We start from the raw sequence: 16,543 nt of genomic DNA on the forward strand, positions 1-16,543 counted from the left end.
ACATTGAAGCATAGTCTATCTGCTGGAGAAACATTAGAAAAACAGATATTTACGCTAATCTTTAATTACAACACCCGTCAGGTAAAGGGTTAGTTTCTAGCAAACAGCCGGCATTACGCCAATGGGTAAAGCTTCGTCGCTTTGTTTGCTGAATTGTCAGTCAAATTCCATCAGAAATGCAATTATGAAAAGAAGAAAATATTCAGGAAAAAAACATATTTATTGCTCGTTAAAATTGGGAGTCGATGGTTAAATTGAAGAGGTATTTTTCTATGCTATATATTTAATGTTTTAGAGGGGTGGCCTATTCTCTTGTTCAAATATGAGTGCTCCCATTTTAAGCGGTCAACGTCAGCTATTGCACGTTACTTGTCCACAATAGGGTCGTTTTAAACACCTGCATTCTATATTGAATTTCCTGCCTAAGAAAATTGTTAATTTGCGTTAAATGGTTAAATAAATGTAGTATAAATACGCATTAATGAGGTTGTGAACCTTATTTTCTCCTATAAAAAATAAAGCTAGGTAAACATTGGGACGTTTTTGAGTTTAATAATGAATTATTGTGTGAGAGCTCCAACCCCCTTAATAAGGCCCGATGTAACCCTATGCCACAGACTAAACGTTTGCTGATTGTATGGGTTTATCTCTAGCCTATTATATTTATTATGTTTATTTCTCGTAAGAAGTTGACTGTAATAAACAAAGTAGCCTACCCCTCCCCATAAATTGCTAAAATTCTAGTTTACCCATGTTTTTTTCTATCTTGATAAGGGGTTAGGTTGGGAAAATGAGACTTTCAGGGATATGTCTAGTAACTAAAGTATGTCCTGGGAGGGTATTTTGAAGCATGTACCATGCCTGTTTTATCATCCTTAAATTATTTTATCATCCAAAAAAGTGCGAATCTTACGTCCAAGCGATACTCTATATTCTCAATTGATTGCCGTTAATATTGCACCAATTTTAATTTCTGGCCTGGAAACGAGGCACTTTTAGCCTCAATAAAATTCTGGCTGCGGAATGATGGCAGTTTCTTTAAAACAACATTTGTAAACTTTTTCTTTCCTATTCTTTGAAAAACATTTTTCATAATTTTCCCCTTTTCTTTCCTTTTCTTTCCCTTTTCTTTCCTTTTCTTTGACAACAGTCTATGTACGGGTCCCATGAAAATCTAGCGGGAGGAATTTCTCATGTGGGGGTGAGTTCTAATAGTATAGCTTCCCCCAATTTTGATTTAGACGCTTTCGTGAGGGATCTCGGCTTCGATCAGATTTTTTAGACCATTTTTTAGATCAACAACCACATAGCAAAGTCGAGACGGTACTGAAAGAAACATTTTCCAACCCTCAGAGTGACAGTGATGAAGGTAAGGGAGGACAAAGTGGTGCAGGATCAACCCCTATTTTGCTAGTATTGCAGATAGCCGACCCCGCCTTGCGTATTGTTTATGTCCTTAGAGCTGAGTTCGAAGACCCCTTCAATTCTCTTACAAGTGGTAGTTTTCATACGGATCCAGTTGACATAGTCCACTCCTATGGGGGAAAGATTTGGGCCCTTCTTGAAAAACAAGTTAGGGAGGCGGGAGCTAGGGATAGCAAAAAAGCATCCATCGTTCAAAAAACATTTTTTTAAAACTGAAAAGTCAGGTGAATTGTACTTGCACTACCTGCAAACTGAAATGCAGGCATCTGGACTTCCCCATTTTTGAGGGTTTTTCTTTTAGGACGTGGTGGGAACTATTTTAATAGGGTGAAAAATAACAATTAGATGGGAAGCGGTTTAGTCGTTTTGTTTGTCCAACTAGTTAGATATAAATGTTACAAAATTAAAAAAATGATTTGTTTAAGAGACGGGAGGGTGAAGGGTAATTTTATGCAATATAAGCTGATTTAAAGGTTTTTAGAGGTTTAAAACGCTTTCGGTACAGTACAAGCTTAAAGTGGTGCAAGTATGCGGTCGCCGTGTCAGGACATAAACCCACTCTCAACGATGCCACTAATACAAATTTGGATTTTTTGGCAGTTAACGGGGGTGGAGAAGGGGCAGAGTTGTCAAAAGTTTATTATAACTGTTTAAATGGGCAATATCCTGTAAGACTTAAGGGGATAGACATTTTTAAGAGAGCAAACGAGCATTTAAAGATTGGTGTTACAGTGCTGCAACATGAAACAGTATGAATAGGGGCAACTTAAAGATAAAACGGGGGTAATATATTAAGTGAGGACTCCATCCATTGAATCGGTGAAACATTGGGTATGGCTTCTTCACGAGCCAGCCACAGATCCCTATTCACTTAGACATTTTTCTTATTCCCAATATTAGTCAGGTTTTAAGTGAGGGTAAAAAACTTAATGGTACTTGCAATTCTCCAATGTGATTGTCCAATGTGTGTTTCAAGAAATCTTTCAAGTTAAAACCTCAAGAGTTCAAATTAAAACATCGCTTGAGGCACTGTAATCGTCATTGGTACCAGTTCATTGAGATGATTTTGGGTGAAAATGCCATCTTGCGATTCAAGCATTTACAGAATTCACTCTTACAGAGCGACAAGGTAGCGTTGGACATAGAAACCAAACTCATGGACGCTTAAGATTCATCAAACTTGGATCAAGTTAAATTACATGAAGCCTTTGCAATATCTTATGCCCATTCGCCAAGAGACTCGATTAATACCATATATTCGGTATATTTATTTGAGAAATTGAGTAGGGAAGATTTTGTAGGAGCAGCAATAGTTGCACTTATTAAAATTGCCAATAAATAAATTTTACGGCTGCGCAATGTAAACTATCCAATGAATCTAAAACCAGAGAACGAGTTGGCAATTGAAAATTAAGAAATGTGATGGGTTTGTATGGGTAAAGTTGTTATTGGTAGAGGGACAGGCCAGTCAGGGACCCTGATCATTTAACTAATACTATTTTATCAGCGGGAAGTAACATACATGGACTGGCACATAAACCTTGTAATTTCAATGTTAAGCAACAATACTTTCTACCGGATTACATGCACAATTCCAACTATGATTTGAAATTCATATTACCAGCGTTGGCACGTTTGTAGAAAGGTGAAGTTTTAGATGGCGCATGGGTCTTTTTCATATAATATCATACCAAAATCATCTGAGAAGTTGCTGCTCTTAAAATTCAAATAAATAATGGTTGAAAATAATAATACCTACTTGAATCAAATCTGATTTTTAGATTCCTATAGTTTTTTCTTTAAATCGTTAGGTCCATTAATTTGAACACATAAAAGGGACGATTTTTATAGCTTCCTCCGCCTTAAACAGCACTTTGCAGATGAAATGTATGATTTATTGACGAGTAAGGGCATACATCCCAACGAGTACTACAGTTGTGCCTCGGGGATACTTGAGAAAAAATTGTCACCCATCGAAGGTTTTTATGGTTTACTTCACGATCGTCAATGCCTCGCTGCTGACTATGAATCTGCTAGAAAATCTTGGGGCAAAGGAAGGTGTAAAAATTGCGAGGACTACTGTAAAATGTACCTTTAACTGATGCATTGACGTTGCGGGATATTGTCTATAAAAACACGGATATAATTTAGAGGAATTTGGGTTGGATTTAGGGTATTATTTTTCAACTCCTCATATGGTGACGTATTTAATTCTTAAAATCAGTCAAAAACAAATAGGCCGGATTACCGATGTGGATCGGCACTTATTTGCAGAGAGGTCCATGAGGGGAGGGTATGTTTTTCATGGGGCTCCTGTCCTGGAAACCAATCCGACTGGAGGATAATCGACCGTTGAAAATCTGAATGCGTTTTTTACGGATATGAACTCCTTTTATCCGTCGGCAATGTGTCACTACTATTTACTGTGTGTGAATTACGAATAGCTGGACAATCCTTGTGATTCAAGTTTTCCCGACATTGCCACTGTTTAGGAGAATGGACCACAAGGATGGTTTTGAAATTGATATTGAAATACCAGAGGAACTTCATGCTCGGTAAAGGATTCTGTTTTCTCCTGCATAAACAGAACTGTGCTTAGGGAGTCACTAAGTCCCTATAATATTTTTTAATAGCTGAAAGTGGTTTGATAGCGACTAACACCCCTCTCATGCCCATCATTTTCCCAAACACATCGAATTAAAATTTTGAGATATCCATTTTGTTCAACGTAGTTAAAAATTCTGAAAATTTTTTCTTTTAGGATTATAATCCCCTCAGAGCCCTCAGTACAAGAGTTGTAAGGTATGTTCTGGGGTATATAAAGTTTTTATTGAAAGCGTTGTCGTAGAAACTTCAAAAGGGGTCATTCAATTGGAAATTGAAAGGGCTATTTCCTTTTTTAATAGTTGAAAGTAATTGGATAGCGACTAACGCCCCTCTCACGCCCATCATTTTCCACAACACATCCAATCAAAGTTTTGAGATATCCATTTTGTTCAACGTAGTTGAACGTTCTGGAAATTAGGTATTTTAGGAAGATAACCCCCTCAAAGCCCTCAGTGCAAGGGTTGTAAGTTATGCCCTGGGAGCATATAAGGTATATATAGAAAGTTGTTGTGTAAATCATAGGCAGCGCGATTGCGCTGCCTTAGTAAAGAACGGGGACATTCGAGAACAAGACAAGAAACGAGGACTAAGTAAAGAGGATGAAACTCCCCCACAACCCTCAGGGCAAGGGTTTTAAGTTATGCCCTGGGGGCATATAACAACCGTGTTGGTACAATGTATCATTTATTAATTTTTTCCTTTAAGAGCAGGGCACTTCGTATCGAAGAAGTTGTCGTAGAAACTTCGAAAAGCGCTCATTCAATTTGAAATTGGAGTGGCTTTTGCTATTTTTAATATTCGAAAGTGATTGGAAGGCGACTAACTCCCCTTCCACGCCCAACATTTCCCGAAACACATCCAATCAAAATTTTGAGATAGCCATTTTTTTAGCGTAGTTGACTTCCAGATAGAAATTATGTTCTTGAGGACAGTCCCCTACAGCCCTTAGGGCAAGGTTTTACGTTATGCCTTGGGACATATAAGGTTTTTTATAGAAAGCGTTGTCGTAGAAACTTTAGAAAAGGCTCATTTGACTGGAAATTCAAAGGGCTAGTGCCCTTTTTAATAGTTGAAAGTGATTAGAGGGCAACTAACCCGCCTCTCACGCCCACCTTTTCATCAAATACATCTAATCAAAACTTTGAGATACCAGTTTTATTCTACGCTGTTTTAAGTTCTGGAAATTAGTTCTTTGAGGATAACAGCCCCCCTAGCCCTCAGGGCAAGGGTTGTAAATTATGGCCTGGGGCGTATAAGGTTTTTATTGAAAGCGTAAAAACTTCAAAAGGGCTCATTCAATTGGAAATTGAAAGGGCTAGTGCCTTTCTTAATAGTTGAAAGTAATTGGAGAGCGACTAACGCCCCTCTCACGTCCACAATTTTCCCAAACACATTCAATAAAGATTTTGAGATAGCCATTTTGTTCCACGCAGTTCAAAGTTCAGGAATTATACGTTTGAGCAGGATACTCCCCCCATAGTCTTCAGGGCAAGGCTTATAATGTATGCCCTGGGGGCATTTTTTCGTATTGAAATACGAAAACTTGAAAAAAGGCTAATTCGATTTGAAATTCAAAGGGCTAGTACCCTTTTTAATGGACGAAAGTGATTAGTGATATTTTTTGTTGTTGTTGTTGTTTAGACCAGAGCACTTCGTATTGAAGGAGTTGTCGTGGGAACTTCGAAAAGGGCTCATTCGATTGAAAATAGAAAGGGCTGATGTCCTTTTTAATAGTCGAAAGTGATTGGAGCATAACTAATTCCCCTTCCACTCCCACCCTCCCACGCCCCTTCTCTCATTTGCCCATTATGTTTAAAAACTAAATTTTTCCTTAAGATTAAATCAAAATACACTGTAATAATGCTAATTCCCAATAAGGCATCTCAGCAGTATCCCAAGAACGACTGAGGGTATTATGTTCAAACTTTCGGGGCTACTTCTGCTCTTAGAATTTAACCAAATCAAAAGAGCGTAAGTGTATCCAATCTATCAAAGAAAGTAAACGGGTTTTTTTGCGAATTGTTTCAAGTTTTCCATTTCAGGTCAACTAGAGGAGGTATGAAACTAAATTAAACAGTACTATTTGTTTCCAGATTTTCAAAAGGGTGTATGTTGTTAAAATTGCTGGAAATTTTTTTACAGCATACAAATAGCAGGCCAAGCCTTAAAGTCTTAAGAAAAGAAAAGATTTAAAGTATTATTTTCTTTTTCCCTGAAAATACTATGTCAAAATAAAACGAACAGAAGTTAATTAAAAAACTTTTTCCACAAAATAAGTTTTTCAAAGAAAAGTAAAGAACTCGATTAAACACAAAATGAGCAAAAATAAAATCAAATTATCTATCAAGCGTGAAACTACCATAAATCAGCATCGATAAATAAATGAAACCTGAAACGAACAGAAATTACAATAAATAACTGAGTCAAACTCGAAACGAGCAGAAATTAACATAAGTTGGGCGCAAAACCGCTATAACTTCCCAAGGCCAGACAAAAATTTGCACTTTACTGGAAAAATACAAATGAATGTACATTAACAGTTAAATATACATATACTGATATATAGTAATCAAAATGTTAATATTATTTGATTTATTAAAATTAAAAAAGTAAAAACATTTATATTTTTTCAGCAAAGTACAAATTTTGTACTGGCCTTGGGAAGGCATAGGGGTTTTGCGCCCAACTTATGTTAATTTCTGCTCGTTTTGAGTTGATTATTTGACTCGGTTATTAATTGTAATTTCTGTTCGTTTTGGGTTTCATTTATTTATCGATGCTGATTTGTGGTAGTTTCACGCTTGGTAGACTACTTGACTTTATTTTTGCTTATTTTTTGTTTAATGGAGTTCTTTACTTTTCTTTGAAAAACTTATTTTGTGGAAAAAGTTTTTAAATTAATCATCCTAAAAGACCTAATTTCCAGAACTTTCAACTACGTTGAACAAAATAGATATCTCAAAATTTTGACTGGATGTGTTTTGGAAAATGATGGGCGTGAGATGGGCGTTAGTCGCTATTCAATCAGTTTCAACTATTAAAAAAGGCACTAGCCCTTTCAATTTCCAATTGAATGAGCCCGTTATATTCCCCACGGCATAACTTACAACCCTTGCCCTGAGGGCTGTGGGGGGAGGTGTTTTCATCCTTAAAGACCTAATTTTCAAAACTTTCAACTACGTTGAATAAAATCGCATTCTAAAAACTTTGATTGGATGTGTTTGGGGAAAAGGTGGGCGTGAGAGGGGGTTTAGTTGCCCTCACATCCCTTTCGACTATTAAAAAGGGTACTATCTCTTTGAATTTCAAATAGAATGAGCCCTTTTTCAAGTTTCTACGACAAAGATTTCAATAAAAACCTTATATGCCCCCAGGGCATAACTTATAACCCTTGCCCTGAAGGTTTTGGGGATGTGTCCTCCTTAAAAATATGCTTTTTATCTGGAAATCAACTACGCTGAACAAAATGGCTATCTCAAGTTTCTACGGCAATGCTTTCTATAAAAAAACCTTATATGCCCACAGGGCATAAGTTAAAACCCTTGCCCTGAGGGTTGTAGGGGAGTGTCCTCCTCAAAAACATATTTTGTATCTGGAAATCAACTACGCTGAAAGAAATGGCTATCTCACAATTTTCATTGGATGTGTTTGGGGGAATGATGGGCGTGGGGGGGGGCGCGCTAGTTGCCCTCCAATCACTTTCGACTATTAATAAGGGTACTTGCCCTTCAAATTTTCAGTCGAATGAGCCCCTTTTGAAGTTTTTATGACGACCCCTTCCATATGAAGTGCCCAGCTCTTAAGGAAAAAATAATAAATAGTACATTGTGCCAACATCGTTCTTATATACCCTCAGGTCATAAGTTAAAACAGTTGCCCCAAGGGTTGTGGGGGAGTGTACTCCTCAAAAACATATTTTCTATCTGGAAATCAACTATGCTGAACAAAATGGATATCTCAAAATTTTGATTGGATGTGTTTGGGGAAATTATGGGCGTGGGGGGGGGGGGGGTAATTTGCTCTCCAATCAGTTTCGATTATCAAAAAGGGCACTATCCGTTTGAATTTCCGATCGAATGAGCCTTTTTTCTACGACACCATCTTCTATAAAAACCTTTTTAAGTTATGCCCCCAGGGCATAACTTAAATCCATTGCCCTGAGGGTTGTGTGGGAGTTTCCTCCTCAAAAACATATTTTCTATTTGGAAATTAACTACGCTGAACAAAATGGCTATCTCAAAATTTTAATTGGATGTGTTTGGGGGAATGATGGGCGTGGGGGCTAGTTGCCCTCCAATCACTTTCGACTATTAAAAAGGGTACTAACCCTTCGAATTTCTAATCGAATGATTCTGTTTTGAAGTTTCTAAGACAACGCCTTGTATAAAAACCTTATATAGCCCCAGGACATAACTTAAAACCCTTGACCTGAGGATTGTGGGGGAGTGTCCTCCTTAAAAACATATTTTCTATCTGGAAATCAACTACGCTGAACAAAATGGCTATCTCAAAATTTTTATTGGAGGTGTTTGGGGGAATGATGGGCATGGGGGGGGGGCTAGTTGCCCTCCAATCACTTTCGACTATGAAAAAGGGCACTCGAACTCTCAATTTCCAATCGAATGAGCCCCCTTTGAAGTTTCTACGACGACCCTTTTCATATGAAGTGACCTACTCTAAAGGAAAAAAAAATAATACATAGTACATTGTTCCAACATCGTTGTTATATGCCCTCATGGCATAACTTAAAACCCGTCCCCGAGGGTTTTGGGGGTTTATCCTCCTCAAAAACATATTTTCTATCTGGAAAATCGACCACGCTGAAACAAAATGGCTATCTCAAAATTTTGATTGGATGTGTTCGGGGGAATGATGGGCGTGAGGGGGGCTAGTTGCCCTCCAATCACTTTCGACTATTAAAAATGGAACTAGCCACTCCAATTTCCAATCAAATGAGCCCTTTTCGAAGTTTCTACAACAATTCCTTCGATACAAAGTGCCCGGCTGAAGAAATAAACACATTGTGACAACGTCGTTCTTTACTTATGCAGCGCTGCTGCCTATGAAAGTAAATGTTCCACTCTACAAGTTATGCTTTGATAAATTCTATAGGACCCTGTATTAATTGACAATGCAATCCCTAGAGCAAGATTAACAATTTTTTGAAACTGGTATAGCGATGAAATCTTCGCAAAAACTCCAGGCATAATTGTATGGAATTTGTCTGGTACTCAAGATATGAATCTTGTCCTAACGGGCACAGTACGTTTAGAGTGTACTTGTGGCGAGCCATTGACGGAGAGTATAAGCATTAATCTCGCTGAATTAATTGGAAACGTATTTGGTAATTACCCCTGATGGCAGTGTTCTATTAGACATGGCAGCATGAACACAAATCAATTAATCAATGTATTCAATTTACATCCCTACATGTCCAAATACAAATCATATAGCATACCCTTGGATTTTCTCGACTATATTCAAAATGCTAACAATACCCTTAGCATTGTTAATAGTAGTCCATCAACTGTAAAGACGGGGCATTGGACGTGCATCTTCAAACAACAAAGAATATTGAATTCGTCAAGGCTCTTTGCCCATGTTATGTTTTCTAAATGCCTCACATCAAAACCTTTCTTGAGCAAAGTGGAAAATCCATTATTTAAAATCGCATGCTAGTACTAGATTTATCAACCAAAACCTGTGGTTTTCATGCTCTATTACATTTTTTTTCGTAGTCGTGGATATACTTACATTTCATTTCTCAGCATTTATCTCGACAATCCTCGATTGAATGACTCGATTGAATGAAGATGCACGTCTAGTTGAAAATATCCTTTTCTACTGTATAATATAAATTTCATTGCCCTAAGTGTGAAATGCTTTAAAAGTGTCTGTGAATTTGTTTATTAATAAAATTTGTATGTACAAAAAAGCCTTCATTCCTTTGATTTCTTCTTCCACGTATAGCTAACCATCGACAACGATAAGTGGCGGCAGTTCACCAGGATTAAACTTGTACTCCTCTTGGCATGCAGAGTCAGGGTCAAATTTTTTACAATATAATATAGCTTCATTTTTATTATATCTACTTATAAAGTAAATAATACTATTTTTATTCATATTATAAAATTCACGAGTTTGAATTTGCTAATTTGAAGCAATATCACACGCGATATTCTCATATGAAGAATCACTTTCTGTAACAGCCAAAAACAAGTAAGTAGGTTTATAATCATAGTAGCCAGTATCTTCACAGTGATGTCGTAAAAATCAGGCTCTCTTATTATTCCCGAAATGAAGCTCACTCCTTTTTTATATATTGATTCAGGTTATCGTGTTCAATATATTTCACTAATGCATTTAAATCGTCTCGTAATCTATTTATGTGCATTGTTTTCACCTTTACTGTAAAACATGACTGTTCTTCTTACTTGAAATTGCTCAATGATATTACATATCGTACAAACAACTCTCACCATTCTAGGGTTAGCCGACAACCCCTTATAATTTCTACTGCTACGATAATCACTCTAGGTTTATTTTGCCATTGCTAGTGCATTCAATATCGAATAGAGTAAAAACATCCATTAGTAAACAAAATGCCAAGAACAATATCCTCAATGTTGACACACTGAACTATCTCTCAGTACTGTGGTGAGTGAACCGTAAGATCTAACATGTCACGTGTCGTTGACCTTCAAAACCTTTTTTTTGCTGGATTATAAAGGTCCCAAGGAACCAAAACAAGCTACGCAAGATTACGTCATCTTCACATGTAAACATTGGACTAGGATCAATTTTTTACAAGTGGGGATTCCCCGTGGACCCTGAACACTAACAAGTCCAATTACGCAACAACCAAAGAAATCCTGAAGAAAGCATTTGCATAAGTAAACAAAGATTCCCCGATTAGGTAAGAAACAGGGGTAATATACCATACAAGTCTATTATAGTATTTTGTAAAAACCCAGGTTTGCGTAATAACGTCTTGAGGGGCTAGTTGCTCTAATAGTCACTATATCGTCATCCTCCGATTATATTTGACCCTTAACAGGGCACTAGATATTTTAACTATCTGTTGATTAAGCCCCCTCCAAAGCTTCTATGACGTAACCTACCATATGGAATGCCTCGGGGGGGAGGGGGGGGGAGGGATGAATAAATAACACATTGAAGGCCAAAAGCAGCCATACTTTAGGCAACAACAAAAACGATAATTGTTAATATTGAATAAGCTTCAAGCTAAGTACTGTCACTTCGACAGTGATATCATTGAAAAAAACTGTGGGTCTAGTGAACGATTTAAATGAATTTTACTTTTAGGAGTAATAAAAGAGAAAGTTTTACACCGCCATTATCTCCAAGAGGATCAAGAGAGTCTTCTCTTAGTTATGGCTCATCTTGCGGAAAAGGTAAGTCTTGAAGCATTTTATTGCTTGAGATCTAATTTATTTTAGAGTTACTTTGTAGATTAAATGGTTACTCTATAAGAGGGAGCCTGTTCATTCTGAACTATACTAAAGACTTTCCATTATTCGTAGATTTCTGAAAATTGAATGAAGACAGCCGATAAGATTTTAATAAAGTTAGCATACTTTTTTCTTGCATATATTTTACAACATCCTTAACAAAGATATATTTTTAGTTTTGATATTAGTCATAACCTACTGTGCCAATATATGCTAATTACAAGCTAATGGCGGCTATACTCAAGGTTGCAATCACTCAGAAACTTATCACCAAATAAATTTTTCTCCCTTAGAAGGTTTTTAGGAAATTCCCTCAAATCAAGCTATTTTTACATATTCTTCTTCAAAAATAGTTGCACATGACTCGTCACGATCAATGCTTTTTATTTCTTTGGAACTTGTTTATTCCAAAGTCGAGTGTCTAAAAATTAAAATAATTTGGTTTTAAGGCATCCTTGTTGAACTGTCTGCATCACACCTCTGTGGCATCTCACCTCAAGGGTTTTTGGTGACGTTTGTCTTTTACTGTGAACTTACTTCTGCTTTTGTAACCTTTTTTTAATTGAAATGTAATGTAAATTTTTTTTTTTACTAGTGCAACTATTGCTACTGCTGAAAATAAGGGTATTAAGCTGAAACCTACAACAAACGTTTAGAGTGATGTAGAACTAAATCAAAACACACTATGAGAATGTAGCCTATATTACTGTAAAAATGTTACAGCAATATGTTACATACGATATTACATACTTTCAGTTGCGTAGGATTTGAAAATGGCATCTTAGCAAACCAAAAAATTCACCCTTTGATTTGCAATTCTCAAAGCTTAGTAGGCTACAAGAAAATTACAACCCCAAGCCTTGAAAAGAAGGTAAATCCCCTTTTGTTGCTTGAGCAGCACCAATATATCCTATTTTTCTCCTTTTTTTTCTTCTTCTCTACCGGGGCACCTGGAAATCATAATTAGCTGTTTGTTAGCGAGTTTATAGGAGGTGGAGTCAAGTATCACTAGTAACTTAATCTTATTGGCGTTTAAATGGAAATGGTGGATTTTATGTAAAATCTTCTCCATTAATCAGATCTCGTAATTTTTTTAGGTTTAGTTTTTTAAACGAAGATAAATTGCGAAGGTAATTTTCAAACTCTATGTGTCAATTTTTCTCTCCCATTGGATTTCCTGGAAGGTTTTATTTAATGAGAGGTATCTGCCGAAATGTTGCCGAAAATTATTCAGATTTTCTAGATATTTTTTTTCAAACAACGGCCAATGTATAAGTTAATAATTTTAAGTTTATTTATCAAATTCTTTTGAATTAAAAATACGGTCAATATTTCAAATGTGATGAATGTTTCCAGGAGGGAATTTTCCTTGGAGGAGAATTTCCGAGGAGGTGAGGAGAATTTTCCAATTTAAATTTGTCCGCTGAGTTTTTTCATTGGACAAAGCCTTTCTTATATTTTTATTTTAAAAAATGGAAAACAACCCAAAGCGCACTTTTTGGGTGCCATATGTAACTTTATGATTGCTTTATTAAATCAAATTTATAAGAAGCGACTTATATAAAAAGTACTTCATGAACGAGTCCATAATTAGTACAACATGATAGGATGTATGAATTAGCTTTCAAAGGTGCCCTTAAACAGCTAACTTTGATTTCCCGGTGCCCCGGTAGAGACGAAGAAAAAAAAGGAGAAAAATAGGATATATTGGTGCTGCTGACGCAACAAAAGGGTATTTACCTTCTCTTCAAGGCTTGGGGTTGTAATTTTCTTGTAGCCTACTAGGCTTTGAGAATTGCAATTCAAAGGGTGAACTTTTTGGTTTTCTACGATGCCATTTTCAAATCCTATGCAACTGAAAGTATGTAATGTCGTATGTAACATATTGCTGTAACATTTTTATAGTAATATCGGCTCCATTCTCATAGTGTGTTTTGATTTAGTTCTACATCACTCTAAACGTTTGTCGTAGGTTTCAGCTTTATACCCTTATTTTTAGCAGTAGCAATAGTTGCGCTAGTAATAGTCGTATTTATAGCAAAAAGCCCACATCACCTTTCTGTTATTTTTTAACATCCCCTAGTTTTAAAATAAAATTTCAGTTTTATACCACAAACAGTTCTTGGGACAATGCTGATACGTCCTTTTGACATGTTACGTACTCATTGTCCACTATGCTGAACAAAAAGGCTATCTCAAAATTTTGATTCGATGCATAGGATGTGTTGAATGTGCATAGGAGTTATAGAGGATATAATGGGCTTGGAAGAAGAGCTAGCTGCCATCCAATCACTTTTAAATCTTAAAAAGTGATTTAGAGCTTCCAATTTCCAATCAATGAACTCCATCCGAAATTTCTCTCGCAACTCATTGTATGTGAAGTGTCTTGGGTAAAAGAAAACATTGTGGCCATATCGCTCTTTATTTAGGCTGCATTAGTTCAACATTCTTTAAAAGTTTAACCCTGATGCCCTTATCTTCTCTTGGGATATTCTAGACACGTATTTTGACAACCTAGATAGTAGAGATGACCCTATTGATCGTGTCAGGGCTCCTTATATGGGCATAGAACCACGTGGTTTATGGTTTTTGTCAGTGAGAATGAAAAAACAGGAACTTTGTCACATTTATGTCTGTTTGTTGTCAGTGAGAATGAAAAAACAGGAACTTTGTCACTTTAATGGATTATTGACTCTAATGGGAGCAGGTCAATGACACTTCCTTCTTGTTGTTGCTCTCAGCAAATGTTATGATCCAGAAATAGTACTTGTTGTTGTTGCTCGAGCCAAATGTTATGAGTTTCCAGGAAACCGTTAGATCCCGTGTTTCCTTCTCAGCCAATCAGAGGGCTTGCTTACATAACAATTCGACCTTGAGATTTCGTATATAACGGGCATGCAATGTGATTCAATTATCAGAAAGTATTTTGGCACAATGGATAAATTTGATGAATTAGAAGCCATGGCAACTTCAATTTACCATGTAAGCTCCGTTTTTAATTTTCAAAATAAAATTATTTTCCTTGGTCACCCTCCAGTATATTTAGGTAAGTACCCCCCCCCCCACTCTAATACAAACATCACTTTGCAATCTTTATACTCGATGGAAAACGTAAAATATATTCTTTTACCCTCGAAACCTACCCCCCCCCCAATTGTTTTACAACCAAATTCTCGCAAAAAGAAATAATTCTCATTTCGTTAAATTCCTTCCTTCTATATTTCCAGCTAAAGCGACCACTGACTTCTCTAAATTTTTAATGAAAATGCCGTTCTGTTTTGACACAAGACTCCAGTGCGTGGTTAAAATTAGCAGTCACCCCTTTCCATCTGTGTTTACGAACGCGGCAGCCAAAGTCAAAAGAAACTGTTTCTCCGTCAAAATTAAAACACTTTGAGGCAACTGTAATAATTAGGCGTAGACGCAATGCGCTATTTTGGAGAAGTGAAACAGATTATTTTCAAGCTTTCTTTCGATAAAGTTTCTTTTATATTCCCGGGAGGAGAGCGTGAATCCAGGATTTTTGCTGGGGAGGGGGTTAGCAACTTTTAATAGTGACAAAATAGAAATGAAAGATTGTTTTTACTTCAGTGTCTAACCATTTCTTTTCGAAATTTAGCGATTTTAGCTATATCAATTTTCCTAAATTTAGGGGGGGGAGCATGAATCCGTGATTGTTTTTGAGGAGGGGGTTAGCACTTTTAATAGTGACAAAACAGAAATGAAAAGATAATTGTTTCTTACTTCAGTGTCTAACCATTTCTCTTCGAAATTTAGCGATTTTAGCTATAGCAATTTTCCTAAATTTAGGGGAGGGAGCATGAATCCGTGACTTTTGCTGGGGAATGGGTTAACACTTTTAATGGTGACAAAATAGAAATGAAAGATTGTTTTTATCATAATTGTTTTCTACTTCGTTGTGTGAACCATTTCTCTTTGACATTTTAGCGATTTTAACTATAGCATTTGAATAAAAGGTAGTAAGATATATTCGTTATTGATCTGGCATGCGCTAGAATAAAAAACTGAACGTTCGTACAATAATGCTTTGAGTTATTTCTGAGAAAAGATGAATTTATTATAATCAAACTATGATTTTCAGAGTTTAGGTTGCTTTCGACAAAGATTTCTCTTTACATACGGCAAATTTCCACATGGTGACTGATCCATGGCCCTTCTAAATATGATAGAAGCTACTACACCCTGCTTCAATCTCTTTCTACGTATTCAAACTGAATGTTCGTATAACAATGCTTTGAGTTATTCCTCAGAAAATTGACCCCTCCAAATATTTACTCCGAGGAGCGGGTGCTGAAATGTAAAACGTTACTTATTTGCCAATCATTTTCACAGTTTTCAAGTTGGGATCTTTGAACACACTCCTTCCTTCTCAGTTTATTCTATGAAAGTGAGCTGTATTTGTTAGAGTTTCAGAAACATTACATATTTATTTAATTTAAACACTTTTTTTTCAGATATAATAATGTTTGGTGGGATTGACACAGAATATATTGGTCTGAAATATTCCTCAACTGGCATTATTTTAGAAGAAGCTTTCTTACTCCTAGACAATCAACGACGTGAAATTCATTGCTATAAATGGAACATCAGATACAATATGTATAAGTACGAGAAAAACAGATGGAGTCCAACACTAAATTTTATAAATCGAAATGGCTTTTACGCTAAAACCATACGACCACATAATGAAAATAGTTATGAAATAAAACATGTAAAAGAGGAAATTCAGGAAATATGCAGTTTTTTCGGTTTGTAAGCTGTTTATGTTAAGGGTAACGTGCCAACTGATAAACTCTTACTAGAAAAATGTGATAAAAACATAGCATTATTCAATTTAGAAGACTTCAAATGTGAGAAATACCAGCATTCAGTCCATGACCCAGAAGATGAAGTTAGATATTTCGCTCAATGGATACCGGAAAAGATACCTGACATGTAAAAATGCATCAGATATCCAAAGTCCTAAACTTGATCCTCCTAATATCAAATGGATTAAGATTCTTTTTTTTAGATATGTC

At 36.3% G+C, this 16,543-nt stretch overlaps 1 protein-coding gene across 1 annotated transcript in view; it reads left to right on the forward strand.

Moving 5' to 3' along the window:
* The window catches only part of LOC148944366 (uncharacterized), a 469,003-nt gene that overhangs the window by 244,968 nt on the left and 207,492 nt on the right, over positions 1–16,543 (forward strand). Inside the window, exon 11 of the mRNA XM_089099911.1 lies at positions 11,359–11,447. Coding sequence (XP_088956037.1) covers positions 11,359–11,447 — 89 coding nt within the window. The remainder of the gene's footprint in view (positions 1–11,358; positions 11,448–16,543) is intronic.

This window comes from Artemia sp. Qi Xiang Cuo, chromosome 14 (assembly GCF_049724085.1).
Source record: "Artemia sp. Qi Xiang Cuo chromosome 14, ASM4972408v1, whole genome shotgun sequence".
NCBI lineage: Eukaryota > Metazoa > Arthropoda > Branchiopoda > Anostraca > Artemiidae > Artemia > Artemia sp. Qi Xiang Cuo.